This window comes from Sinocyclocheilus anshuiensis, unplaced genomic scaffold, assembly GCF_001515605.1.
Source record: "Sinocyclocheilus anshuiensis isolate Anshui unplaced genomic scaffold, SAMN03320099.WGS_v1.1 scaffold985, whole genome shotgun sequence".
Taxonomy (NCBI): Eukaryota; Metazoa; Chordata; class Actinopteri; order Cypriniformes; family Cyprinidae; genus Sinocyclocheilus; species Sinocyclocheilus anshuiensis.
The window spans coordinates 153051-167559 of record NW_015557117.1 but is presented as its reverse complement, the minus strand read 5'-3'; the positions used below and the strand labels follow the sequence as shown (position 1 = coordinate 167559).

The following is a 14509-nucleotide window of genomic DNA, read 5'->3' as shown; positions in this document are numbered from 1 at the left end:
AGGGTGGCTTTGGCCGCAAGCTCCCCTTCTGGAGCCCCGAAACAGGCGCGAGAGAGCGTCGGGCTTGACGTTTTTGGACCCTGGCCGCTACGAGAGGGTGAAGTTGAATCGGCCAAAGAAAAGCGCCCAGTGGGCCTGACGCGAGCTCAGCCTCTTGGCCGAACGGATATATTTGAGATTCTTGTGATCCGTCCAGACCGAGAAGGGCTGTGCCAACCCCTCCAACCAGTGACGCCACTCACCCAAGGCCAATTTCACCGCCAACAGTTCTCTAATGCCGATGTCGTAGTTATGTTCTGCAGGGGAGCATTGGTCAGACCAAACGGAAGAACCAGATGCTCGTAGTGTCCCGAGGGGGTGTTGAATGCCGTCTTCCACTCATCCCCCTCCTGAATGCGCACCAGATGGTATGCGTTGCGGAGGTCTAATTTGGTGAAGACCCGAGCTCCCTGCAACAACTCAAAAACAGAAGACATTAGAGGTAGGGAGTACCTGTTCTTTACTGTAATGTCATTCAAACCTCTAATCAATACAAGGGCGTAGGGAGCCATTTTTCTTCTGAATGAAGAAAAACCCTGCCCCAGCGGGAGAGGAGGAATGGCGGATGAGCCCAGCCTGTAGTGACTCACGTATATACCTGTCCATGGCCTCTCTTTCAGGACCGGAAAGGGAATATAAACGACCCTTAGGCGGAGAAGTGCCCGGGAGAAGGTCTATGGCACAGTCGTAGGGATGATGCGGAGGTAGAGAGGTGGCCCGGGACTTACTGAAAACCGCACGAAGATCACAGTACTCCGCCGGGATGCCGGTCAAGTCAGCGGGATCCACCTGCGAAACACAAGACACAGAGAAAGCAGGAAAAGCAGCACCTAAACATGACACATGACAAGACTGACTCCAGGCTAAAATAGAATTATTGACCCATTCAATATGTGGGAGGTGTTTCAGCAACCAAGGATGTCCTAAAATTAATGGGGCCTTAGGGGTGTGGGTTGTGTTTCAACAACCAAGGATGTCCTAAAATTAACGGGGCCTTAGGGGAGTCAATGATTAACAGTTCGATCTGCTCACAGTGGTTACCAGAGAGGGAAAGGCTTACACAAGGGGTGACGTGAGTGATGGTAGTGAGGGGATTGCCCGATAATGACCACGCCGTAATGGGCTTAACCAGGGGAATGGTCGGAATGTTCCACTTGTGAGCCGAGGCCGAATCCAGGAAATTCCCCTCAGCCCCCGTATCCAGAAGGGCGTGGCTAGTGTGTGAACCTCCCTGGAAGGAGAGTCGAAAGGGCAGCAGAGTGCGCATTGCTGGAGAGTTTGAACAGGGAAAGGTGCCCACCAGGACTCTCCGCTTCACTGGTGGGCCTTGACTTTTAACGGGCACTGAAGGACGAAGTGGCCAGCCTTGCCGCAGTACAGGCACAATCCTTGAGCTAAACGCTCCTGTTTCTGCTGCGGCGTAAGCCGGAGACGACCCAGTTGCATGGGCTCAACATCAGCTGACTGTGGACTCGCCGCATCGGATGAAGCGGACTCCAGGTGGCGCCACGGAGTAGTGGATTGACGGCGTTGCCGGCGGCGGTTGAAACAGCCCTCCACACGGAGCGTGAGATTAATCAAATTGTCCAGCTCTCGAGGAAGATCCACAGTCGCTAATTCGTCAGCGATGACGTCATCCAGTCCCTCGAGAAATCGTGCGCATAGCGCGCCCTCATTCCAGCCGCAAGCCGCCGCTAAAGTCTGAAACTGTATGGCATAGTCGGTGACTGAGCATCTGCCGCAAGCCGCAGCTAGAGTCTGAAACTGTATGGCATAGTCGGTGACCGAGCCTCTCCTCTGAGACAACCGAGACAGCTGAGCCGCCACCTCATCTTCCTGGGCCGACCGGTCGAACAGCTGAGCCATCTCCTGGCGAAAATCCGCAAAAGTAGCACAGCAGGGAGCCCGCGATCTCCATACGGCAATTCCCCATTCGCGGGCGCGACCAGAGTGAGGACGTATGCAACCTTAGCCTCCTCTGTGGCGTAAAGTCGAGGCTGCAGTGAAAACACCAGCGAACACTGGGAGAGAAAGGCTTGGCAGGCATTAGGATCGCCAGCATAAACTGGTGGATTGTTGGCATGAGGTTCGGGGTCCAAAGGAATACCAGCGCGGAGGACGGGATCCCGGTTAGCCGCCTCCCGCTGAAGATCATCGATGCGCGTGAGGAGCTCAGCGACTCGGGCATTTAGCGCGCCCACCTCTTGCGCTGTGGTGTTGAGCTGGGTGGCGTGCTGCCCCAGCAAAACTCCCTGTTGCACAAGAGCAGAACGAAGCGGATCCGATCCCGCTGAATCCATCGTGGTCAGATTGTTCTGTCAAGAAATAGGCTGGATTCAGGTGCTGGTACAACAGAGGCTTTATTGAACAGAGAATGGTCACAGCGGGCAATGAGCGCCTCCGCGGACAGTTCGTGTGGACGTGGAATCCCCTACCACACAGATGGGTGGAAAGCAGCTGCTGGAACAAGCCGCAACTGCGGCAGTGGAGACGAAGCCGGCAGGGCCGCTCGCTAATCTGAGCGAGAGGCTGAGCCAGGGCAGCTCGCTAATCCGAGCGAGAGGCTGAGCAACCCAACAACGAGACCGCAGAGTCCCAGGGTAGGTGGATGCCGAAGGGAGCCCATGGGTTTCTGAAAGCACAGAGCGGTGCAGGAAAATATACAGGCAGCTACGAGCACTGGAGCCTGAACGAGACAAGACAGGACTGGTAAGCAATACTAACTATGACATTCAGAGCAAGGGAATAATCACAACAATCTGACAAAAGACAGAGAAACACGAGGAGCTATAAGGGGAAGCTAATGAGATAACAAGAACCTGGTGTGAAACAAGAATCTAGCTAGCAGAGAAAAAAGGAGGGCGGGGAAACAATCATGCTGACAATGCGCACGTAGCGAGCTGTCAAAACAAGCCACGCACACAACAACAACACAACACCCAAACACAGAGACAGCAAAGAACAGGTGATCAGACCCGAGACCCGACATTTTTCTATTATCAATGTATTAATTTCTTTAAGAAAGTACAATCTTACTGACCCCAAACTTAACTGAACTGTAGTATATACTGGTGTATATATTATTTATACGTTTTGGAATAGTTTATTATTTTAGTAGGGAAATATGACTAACCGGAATAATGCATAAGCTAGTCACACTTTTCTTGTTAAAAATACAATATTTCTAACTATACTTTATATTTTGTGTACTAAAAATGTCTATATAATCACATGGTTATCGCTGGCATTTTTTCCACAGATGATGTATGGCAGCCTTTCTGTAGGATGACCCAGCTTTACAATAGCCTGCTCTCCTTTATTTCTGAACCTGGCGTTTCCATCTGTCAAATGTCTAGCTGTCCCGTCTTCACCCCGTCTTATCTTCTCTTCACCTGACCTAAGCGAATCTCTCCATTTTCACATCCCCCTCTTTGAAAAAAAAAATCATCCTGAGAGGTGCAGAGAGTCCTGCAAGAGAGGGCCAGCTTTACCATCCCATCAGCTGCTTCGCCCCGTCATCTCTCACCGCAGAGATGACAGCTCCTCTCTTCTCAAATGAGAAGGCCAGGGTTGTTTATCAGCCTGTTGATTAGATAAGCCCTAGACAGGGCCATCAGTGGCCGCTCGCCTCCCCTCCTCTCTTCAGTATGAGCTCGCCGACATACACAGACCAGTGCCTGCATTAGTGTAAAGCAGGAACTGTACAGTACATCACATACAGTAAATCACATTATATGCCCAGGGCGGCTTCTGGTAAACAGTTACTTGAGATGAGATGATGCAAACGGGGCCTGAAAGGCTTTCTGGAGCTAAATAAGACAGGAAAGAGAACAAGGCAATCATGGTGTAATGTTGTTTCGGTAGGCCTGAGCGGATCTGCGCCTTTACTGTAAAAAGCTCCAGGAAGGTCAGCTTTGAACTGTAATTTGCACACTGATAAATATTCCAGAGGTTGCAGTGCCGGGGAAATAGGATTTATGGAAATGTGTATTTTATGGAGCCAGAATAAAGGTGAAGTTTGTTTGAGGAGTTTCCTGTGCTTTTTTCAGGTGTTTAGTAAGATGGGCATCCCTCAGATCAGGAATCCAGAGCTTCCCCCTGCACACGAAATGCCGGAGAGCTTCCACACAAGGATCGCTCTCATTGGTTGCGGCCCTGCCAGCATCAGCTGTGCCTCCTTCCTGGCTCGGCTAGGCTATGACAACATCACCATCTTCGAGAAACAGAAATACATCGGTGGCCTCAGGTAGAGTAAATGTTTCTGAATGTCTTTCTACTAAACTAACATTTATGAAGCAGTGATCCTCTTAACCTCAGCCTGAAAAGACCATGCTTGTCTTGGATAACTAGTGTGTTATTAGTATTAGGATAGTATTTATGTTAATAATAGTATATTAAGGAAAGACAAAGTGATTATAAATACAACACAGATGTAATTAAATGTGATTTTGTACATTTATTTATTTGTTATTATTAATATTCATGCCATTTTATTATTAATGTTATTTCTAAATATTAGGTATTTACAATACCCTTCAAAGTTTGGGGTAAGAATCTTTTTAAATTAATAGTTAATACATTTATATAATGCAATGATGCATTAAAACATTTTTACGTTACATTTTACACTTGTTTACATTGTTATTTTTTATTTAAAATAAATGCTGGTTTTTAGCTTTTTGTTCATCAAAGAATCCTGAAAAAAATGTATCATAGTTTTTACAAAAATATTAAGCAGTACAACAATGTTTTCAACACTGATAATAATCAAACCAATGTTAATAATAATCAAACCAAATCAACATAACTGGATTGATTTCTGAAAGATCACGTGACACTGAAGACTGGAGTAATGATGCTGACAATTCAGCTTTGTCATCACAGGAAGAAATTACATTTTTTAATATTAAGACATAAAACATTATTTTAAATTGTAATAACAGTTCACAGTATTACTGTTTTACTGTATTCTTGATTAAATAAATGCAGCCTTGGTGAGCATAATAGTCTTCTTTTAAAGTGTATATCAGACTACTGCTCATTTATTTATTTATTTGGTTTTGTGTTGGTAATATTAGTTCATCTGTTATATGTGCCTGATGGAACTTTAATGAGTGGAACATGTGCTTGAGTACAGAGGGATCACATGTGCAATTTGAACAGCTTAGGGCATCCTGATCGTGACTAATCAATATAATGCTACAAATAAGCAATCACAAATATTAAAAGTTGTGTTTACGTGTCTCCCTGTCTTTCTTTGCAGCACTGCTGAAATTCCTCAGTTCCGTTTGCCCTATGAGGTTGTGCAGTTTGAGGTTGATCTGATGAAGGATCTTGGCGTAAAGGTACCAGTGAAAGAGAGATGGGGCAGATGTCACATCCTTCCAACCCATCAACAGCCAAATGTCACTGACATTAATAACCATGCACAGAAAAAAGCAAGCTAACAAAACACAATTAAAAGCCACATTAGTGAGGCAAGTGGCAAAGACATCCATCTGTCCATTGCCTAAGAGCTTGTGATGGTGAGAAATGGCAATCGATAGTCCTCATCCATATCACCTGACCATGATTAATTTGATTTTAGTCTTGAGAGAGCTGGAGAGAGAGAAGGGGTGAGAGAAAGGGTTTCTCATGGAGGTTGGTTAAGGTTAGGTAAGGGGGACACTAAGTCCCATGAGCTGACCTTTACATCAACACTTTATTAATTTTCAGCAAAGAAATTCCATTTACAATTATTTTAATTGAGAAAATTAATGCTGATGAGGATTCCACCATATTCTGTGAACAAAAACACTTAATCTTACTCAGATAAATAGTTTTTTTTTCTTAAAAAAAAAAAAAAATCTAAGTTATCTTGTTCCTAAACAAACTTAGAAATTAGAATTACATACAAGTTCACAAAAGTCATTGTTGCAATCGAGCACTGAAATGTACTAATATTACCAATAATTGCATAGGCTGAACAATATGCTAAATTATTGTGTGTTTGATTTAGTGATGCATGTCAAATCATTACCATATCATTTGCTTTTTAATTTAAGATATAAGTTGATATTAGATATACACTACTGCTCAAAAGTTTGGGTATTGATCAAAAGTAACTGTAAAGAAATTTCTAATGATAAAAAATATTTCTGTTTCAAATAAAATGTTCTGTTGGTCTTTCTATCAATGAATCGGGAAAAAAATGTTGCACAGTTATTTATATATATATAGGATATTATGTAGGATAACTGTTTTTATTGTTATAAAGCACCAAATTACTGTAGAATGATTTCTGAAGAATCATGTGTCAATGAAGACTGGAGTAATGCCATCAGAGGAATAAATTACATTTCAAAATATATTTAAATAGAAAACATCTTGGTTACGTATGTAACCCTCATTCCCTGAAGGATGGAATGGAGCTGTTATGTTGACACTGATGTTAGGGGTCTCACTTGGGAGCCCCAGTCACCTCTGAGCATTACAAGAGCATTACAACAGCCAATGAAAATTGGCAAGTGGAATTTGCATGCCAAGCCACTCGTATACGAGTATACGTATAAGATGGCGGCGTGCATCCACTTATTCAGGTTTGTGGTGAGGAACCGAGAAGCATCCTGGCATTCAGCACAGTTCATGGTTGTGGCATGAGGGACGTCTCCATTCCCTCCTTCAGGGAACGAGGGTTACATATGTAGCCAAGACGTTCCCTATCAGTCAGTCACATTCTACGTTACGTCGACACTGACGTTAGGGGTCCCTATTGAAGGTGCAGGTGGTGACAAGCAAGTGTGTCAGTACAGATGCTCCTCAATCCATAACCTACCCAATTACCTATAAGCCAGATCATCTATCAAATAATACGGGCTTATCAGGGAGGACGAATAAGTCTAGTCTAGTAAGTCCAAGTCTCCGCTAAGTCGAATGCCACAGGGTGCTGGAGGAATCGACCAGGATTCACCAGATGGTGAACTTACTGGAAGAAGATAACCGCACGTATCCTAAACATTTCGAGAAAACGGACTTTATCGGCGTCCCGCATCTCAGCCAGGTTCAGCCAGAGATGGTGCTCCTGAACTACCTAATGGGCAAAGTCAGTCACCATGCACAGCTCCTGCATCAACCCCTGGTCAGAACTACCCTCGTGCAGCTTTTTGAGCACTTTGGCCTGGTGTACTTGCAGGATAGCCATGGCGTGCAGGGCGGAGGCAGCCTGGCCCGCAGCACTGTAATCCTTGGCATCCAGGGCTGACGACAGCTTACAAGCTTTGGACGGGAGGCTCGGAATTTTCTCCAGGTGGTGGCATTTTGCGGGCACAGGTGCACCGCAACCGCACGCTCAACTTAGGTAACATCGATGTACCCCTTGGCCGCCCCAGCATCGAGGGTAGTGAGGAGGCAAGAGCTCAAACGTGATCGGGCAGTGTAGGGGTCCTTACACTTTTGGTAAGCGCTTCATGAACCTTCTGGAAGAAAGGCACTGGGGCGGAGCATGGCTCCCAGATACCAATCGTCCAGCCGTGAGTGGGTGGATCGGGGGATGGGGGATGGAGGCGAGTTCACCTCCAGCCCGATACTCTTGGATCCCAAAGGACCATGGCTGTCAACTCTGCTTCCGACTCCAACTGTGCAGCCGCCGAAACTGGGGGCTGCTCACCAGAGTCTTCTACGTCAGAAGACAATAACCCCTCCTCTGATGCCGTGATAGACATCTTATCCTCCTCAGGAGCCCCAAATGAGACACTGGGACGAACCGGCACCATCATCTGAGAGCTTGAAGGCACTACACTGAAAGTAGAAGGACTTCCGTGGGGGCTGGCCTGGCGGAACATTCCTGACCATATTCCTCAGATCTCTCTTGTTCCTAACCAACATGGCCCCGTGATTTTTACCAGAGGAACCACACTGGGTAGAGCTTGAGGGAAGCCTCATAATGAAAGAGAGCCATGACCTCAGTGTAGCCATGGAAATGCGCTCGCAGTGCGGGCATAAACCATCCACGAAAGCCGTCTCAGCATGCTTACGGCCCAGGCACACGAGACAGCGATTGTGTTCGTCATCAGAGGTAAGGAACATACCGCACCCAGAAGCACACGATCGGAAAGACATCTCGAAAGTTACTCTTGACCGTGCAAGCTGCAGGAAATTGCTCTTTTAAGCTGGAGCACCCAGAGGTGGAACACATCACTTATCTGTGCTGAATAGGGTGAACACACTGCTGAATGTGCTGTCTTAATGCAGCCGAGAACCTCCGGCAGACTGTCAAGTGTTTCTTGAATTTCTCTTGATAGAAGAAAGCGTGCTCAAGCGCGATCGGCTCCGAAGCAAAAATCTGAATGAGTGGGTGCACGCCACCATCTTATATACCCGTATGTACGGGGAGTGGCTTGGCATGCAAATTCCACTCGCCAATTTTAATTGGCTGTTTCTTGTAATGCTCAGAGGTGATTGGGACCCCTAACGTCAGTGTCGACATAACGTCGAACGTGACTGACTGATAGGGAACAATAATTAAAAAGTTTATATTTCACAGTATTACTGTTTATACAGCATTATTGATCAAATTAATATGGCCTTGGTGAGCATAAAAAACTACTTTCAAAAACATTTTTAAAAAATCATATCGACTCCAAACTTTTGAACAGTAGTTTATATCGGCCGTTGTTGGGTATATAATTGTGATGCTAATTTCCTCTGTTTTTACAATCATTAAAACACAAATAATTTAATAACACTGTTAAATGTAATCTTTAACAAATCTCAAAATGAATATCAATTTGTCATACTGTACATTATAATGTTGTGATGCAGAAATAGGTCCAAATTTGAGTATCGGTCCATTCCTTTTCCTTTTCCTTTACCTTTACCTTTTTTGATTAATGTCATGTAAGCAGACCATGTTGGCATCTGTCTAATTTAACTGGCTTCTACTAGGTGACAGATGAATTGTTGCAAAATATTGTACAATCTGATTGGAAGCACAGCTTTTAACAACAAAATATATGGGAAGCATTTCGTCCAGTTTGATAAGCATGTGTATTTTGCTTTCATAACTATCGATGATTATATGATTAGCAGTGCTTCATTATTTGCTGTATTTGTTCTCTTTATTATTTTATTTATTTTTCCCTGAAGCCCGCGACCCTTTAAGAATAGATCTGTGACCCACCGCTTGTGAACCACTGGTCTATTTGTCATTTGTACCCCAAAACATAGCGGCACAGTGACCATAGAATCACTCTGTTTGCACTAATGTATCATAACTATACTCGTCTATATACGAAGGTTGCAGGATGATTGATGCAATTATGTCCTGGAATTCACAGCAGCGTAGAATAATTGACGCTAACATCCTCTTTATGTGAATAATACAGACAGATGGAGGCAGCTGAGACAGATGCAGTGTGGATGTTTTTTTATTTTTATTTCGGCAGGTTGTTCTTGAGAAGGGACTGGGGCAGAACGGGATGACTCTGACCTCGCTGAAGGAGGAGGGCTTCCAAGTGGTCTTTGTTGGCATTGGTCAGTCCCTCTCTAGAGTTCCTTTTGCCTCTTTTGTGTCTGCTCACCTGTACACGTGATTGTTTTTCTTTATTCTAACAAAACTATGCATCTGTTTGTCATGTGCTTGCTGACACCCTGTGTTGATAAACTAATTAGTCTCTGCATTAAAAAAGCTGTGTTCTCCTCCATTGGAGGTCACTCAGTGAAGTAAAAACTCTTTTTTTTACTCTCAAGGGAAACACATAACCCCTGTCCTTATTTCCCTTGATATCTGACTGGACTGTCTGTGTTATGCTCCCTGTTTTATTGTCTCTTTTTTCTGTCTTCTTGTATGTCTTGTGTCCTGTCTTGCTCTCCATCTCTCCATCTATTTTGTGTCCTTCACTCTGTATTTCCTTTTGAACACACACACACACACACACGCACGCACGCACGCACGCACGCACACACACACACACACACACACACACACACACACATCTGCCCTCTTTGTTAAATGGCACATTCATTATTCCATCCAGACTTGATGTCCATATTTAACCTTAAAGAGATAACCAAAATATTAGAAAAGTGCTTCAGAGTTACCAATAAATGAGCATTCTGTTATTTTCTCACCTGCATGTTGTCACAAAAATGTTTTTGACTTTTTCATCAATTGAACACAAAAGGAGAATTTTCGAAATGAAATGGAAATTCACCTTATCTGTTTACTTAATGCATAATATCACTGTGAATGATTCATCCATTCATCTTTTATATATTTATTAATTTTTTTAAAATGTTTTTCCCACCCCTTTTTATGGTCATCTTTAGAAAAGAAAAGAAAAAGAAAAGATCTTCCGTTACGTTGAGACATTAAGAATGTCCTAGTCACTAATATGATGAAAAAAACTAAACATAAAGCATAAAGGTATCATAACAGGTCTTCATAATATGACTCCATTTGAAGCTGCATTTGTGTGAGGAATAGACCATAGACTTAGATCATCCCTAGCTCTCTAAAGTTCTTGAGAGAAGTAGCGAAGTCTGATTCATAAGGAATTGCCCGAGTCAGATCTTTTCAATGAATCAGTTGATCCAGTTCACAAGCTACAAAGTCGCAGAGTGTGCAGTTCACCAAAGAGGAAGAACATCAGTGAATAATGACTTGAATTTCAGTCAGAATTTCATCTCAGAGATCTATTGTATAACTTCAGAAGGCTTAGAATATAGTGCATGAGTTGTGTGGACCACTCTTATGGTGCTTTTTATGGTCGTTTTTGAAGTTTGAAAACTCCAGTCTCCATTCATTCTAATTCGAAAAAGATCGACCAGTATATTATTCAAAAATATCTCCTCCTGTGCTTCACATAAGAAAACAAGTCATATAGGTTTAATATAGATAAGAGGAGGATGATGAGTAAATGATGACAGAATTGTAACTTTTTCAACTAATTCTTTAATGCTTGGCACCCTTTGGCATTTGTGGTTTCTTTGCGCAGAAAGAAATATGTCCGTTGAGTAATTTTGCCTTCTATTTTTATTAAAGTAAGGAAATATTGTGTGCATTGGTGTATTGATTTGATTTGAGAAATTCAAACATTCCTCGAGGGTGACTGCTTACTCTGTGCTTCTTTCTTCTCCTTATAATTAAAAAGAATACATATAATTTATTATGTTTGAATAACACTACTTTTTGGTAGCTAAGCTTCATTGATATTGAGATGGGTGAGTCTCAGAACTGCTCTGGTATTTCTTTTTCTCATAAAGCAATGGCAATAAGCTGGGAATCATAAAGGAAATGATTACATTTGTGCCTCTGTGATATTTTTTCACCACTTCTCTCATGTTGTCTCTAATGTCAGCCTCTACAGTGATTGACATGCAAATGTGTACCTTTGCTTTTGAGAGGGAGAAATGGTTGAAAAACACAGATAAGTATGTTTCTTTTTGGCCTGTAAAAATAAATGGCGTGTTCCACGCACATCCTTTTTTGTAATTTTATCATGTGATTGCCATGTTGTACGCTCTCCGTCTCAGTAAGGGCTATCATCAAAATATACTGTACATTTTTGGACCGTTTCCTTGAAAGTTTTCAGTGTACACCCACCACAAAATCGTTCACAATGGAGGCAATTAAGCCCAGAATGCTTTAAGGTTAGCGGCTGACATGTGGGTTTATCTGAAGCATTGAAAAAGATGAATGCATCTTCTAAACTACACCATATGGGTAGGCAGATTGGTCTAGATGCTCAGTTCTAATGAATATGACTCTGAGGAGGTCTTACTGAGGTCAGTGTGTACAGTGGGTACGGAAAGTATTCAGCCCCCCGTTTTTCTTTTTTAATAAATCTGCAAAAATGTCAACAATTCTGTGTTTTTCTGTCAATATGGGGTGCTGTGTGTACATTAATGAGGAAAAAAAATTAACTTAAATGATTTTAGCAAATGGCTGCAATATGACAAAGAGTGAAAAATTGAAGGGGGTCTGAATACTTTCCGTACCCACTGTATATCATAAATGTCACATTAGTTGAGTTTCCTACAAAAGCTTATGAAATGCAAGGAGTTGCCTAATAAATATAATATTTTCTTAGATTAAAAAACAATTCTCAGTGTCACTTTATATTAAAAATGTAAAAAACAAACAAACAAAAAAACTAACTTTAACATTACTACATTATGTAATGCTTAACAAATCATAGTTTGACAGCTAGAAATAAGTGAAGGATAAAACTCTTTAAAAAAAAAAAAAAAAAAACTTTTTTGTGTCGTTTTACTGCATATGGCATTTAAGCTGTTAAAGAAAGCGGTCCAAGAACTACTTTTCAGCTAAAGTTGAACAGCAGATGGTATATTGGATATCAATATGTTGTGCTTTACATTTATAGCAGAACTCCAAAAAACTGAGCTGGTTACTTTTTATTGTAGTATATTACTTCTTGGTGTTGCTGTTAGTCACACAAACTTCGATTTATGTCCTCGCTGTGGTGCTGATCCAGGAACAGTACAAGCCAAAATCCATCTTAATCATTATTTAAAAACTCCCCCACCCCACACTCCCACCTCATTGGTCATGCTGTAAATGATTAGCCTAGAAGATCACAACAGAACACAGAGCAGAAAACAAAGTGTTTCCTTATTACTCAAGTATAAAATCTGGAAACAAATGTGTAATACGATCCTACAAAATCCTAATGCATGTAACACTCGCTTTAGCTTCAGGGAAAAACAAGACAAAAACAGCTTACCATATAGAGAGTTTCAGAATGCACATTCAGGGTTCTGAGACCCTACTTTTGTTTTAAAATGGTCAAAATCCTAACTATTTATTTCCTGATTACAATTTTATTTTGAGTCCCAGCATTATCCAGTTTAAATCTGGAAATAAACAAAGTTTATTTCAATCATGCACAAATCATGCTGGAGAACATTCAAGTAATTTTTCACTTAGAATTTAGAAGTCATACTAAATTTGAGTTATTTTTTTAATAGATAGAAAAGGAACTTACAAAACACCTTCAGGGTTCCTCGTAAGATTTCATTTCTAAAACCATGTCTACTTCTGAACTTACCTTTCCTGTAAAACCATTACCAGTCTGTGAATCACAGTATTTCTCTTCAACTCTTGCAGTTGCTCAATGCATTATAGGCATACAGGAAAAGACTAGTATTTAATTTGTGCATGGATATGATCTGAGAAGTGTCAAATGGTGGTAAGAAACGTCTCGGTTACGTATGGTAACCCTCGTTCCCTGAAGGAGGGAACGGAGACGTCACGTCGGATGAGTGGTGTGCTTACCATCTCCTGAAGAGCAGGTCCCTCCACCTCTGGGTTGCCCGTCTCAGGGCCTCTTGCTCTTTCACTTGCCACCAGGTTTGGCGGGGGCCTGGACGGGCGGGGCAGTTGCCCTGCGACCGGCTCCACGGTGCAGCTTTGCTGGAGTCCGCAGGAGCAAGGCGGTGGCAGGGGGCCGCCCTCGTTCCCAATTCGTCGGTCATCCGACGTGACGTCGAGAGTGACCGACTGAAAGGGAAAAACTGCTCTCAACTGCACAACTTTACAAATTTAACCATGATCCTTATGTTACCTTGTATGAAGCACCTACACTGTTCAGAACAGACTTTAAATAGCCTATAATGATGGCAGAGAAGTACAGGCAATATTATGTTTGTACCTGGAGCATCTGTGAACTTCCAGTTACCTCCTGCATGTCGTAAATGTTAATCTGTTATGCTTCGGCAAAAAAAGTTTTTGTTTGTTGCTTCAAGGAACACGATGCTTTTTCCCTCCCATCACACACGAAGCCTTCGTGTTCATCGCTCTAACAGTGATGATGGGCGTAATGAGATAGAGATTGATAGCCTCCATCATGCAGTACATCCTTGGGGTGCGTGCCAGCCATAATAGACAGATTTAAAGTGACGGGGTTAAGTATCCCTTAGATCCATTTCTGTTTGCCCTTTGTCTTATCAACATACTTCTTAAGAAAGCCGCCTGCCTTTCCTTTTAGGGCTGGGTTTTGACACAAACTTCACGATTCGATTCGATTCTCATTCACAAGCTTGCGATTCGATTCGATTACCAATTCGATTTGATTCAATATCTATTATTTTGGATATATATCAGGTACAGTACATGCCAAATTTTCTCAAGGAAAAAAAACTCAACTAATGCTGTAAAATATACATGAGAGTCAGTTGGTACAACATTACTATAATATTGAAGGTTAAAATTAATTAAGTTTTTACAATAGTAAAGTTACAGTTACATATTAATATTTCTTCAATTCGTTTTTTTTTTTAATATAAACATTTAAATGGTGGCTGTCATAAAAACTTGATGGATTTATTCAAACATGAATTAAACATTAAAGAACAGTAAACAATTATAATGAATATGTTATAGGGTGCATATATTAAGCAAAATGCCCCTCTCTACAGTTTATTTTTCTATCTGACTAATGAGTTTATGGTCACCGAATATGTTTTTGTGAGG

General features: G+C 42.2%; 1 protein-coding gene across 1 annotated transcript in view; it reads left to right on the top strand.

Moving 5' to 3' along the window:
- LOC107677757 (dihydropyrimidine dehydrogenase [NADP(+)]) overlaps positions 1-14509 on the top strand; it is a 177070-nt gene that overhangs the window by 57678 nt on the left and 104883 nt on the right. Inside the window, exons 6-8 of the mRNA XM_016472774.1 lie at positions 4089-4285; positions 5303-5384; positions 9462-9549. Coding sequence (XP_016328260.1) covers positions 4089-4285; positions 5303-5384; positions 9462-9549 — 367 coding nt within the window. The remainder of the gene's footprint in view (positions 1-4088; positions 4286-5302; positions 5385-9461; positions 9550-14509) is intronic.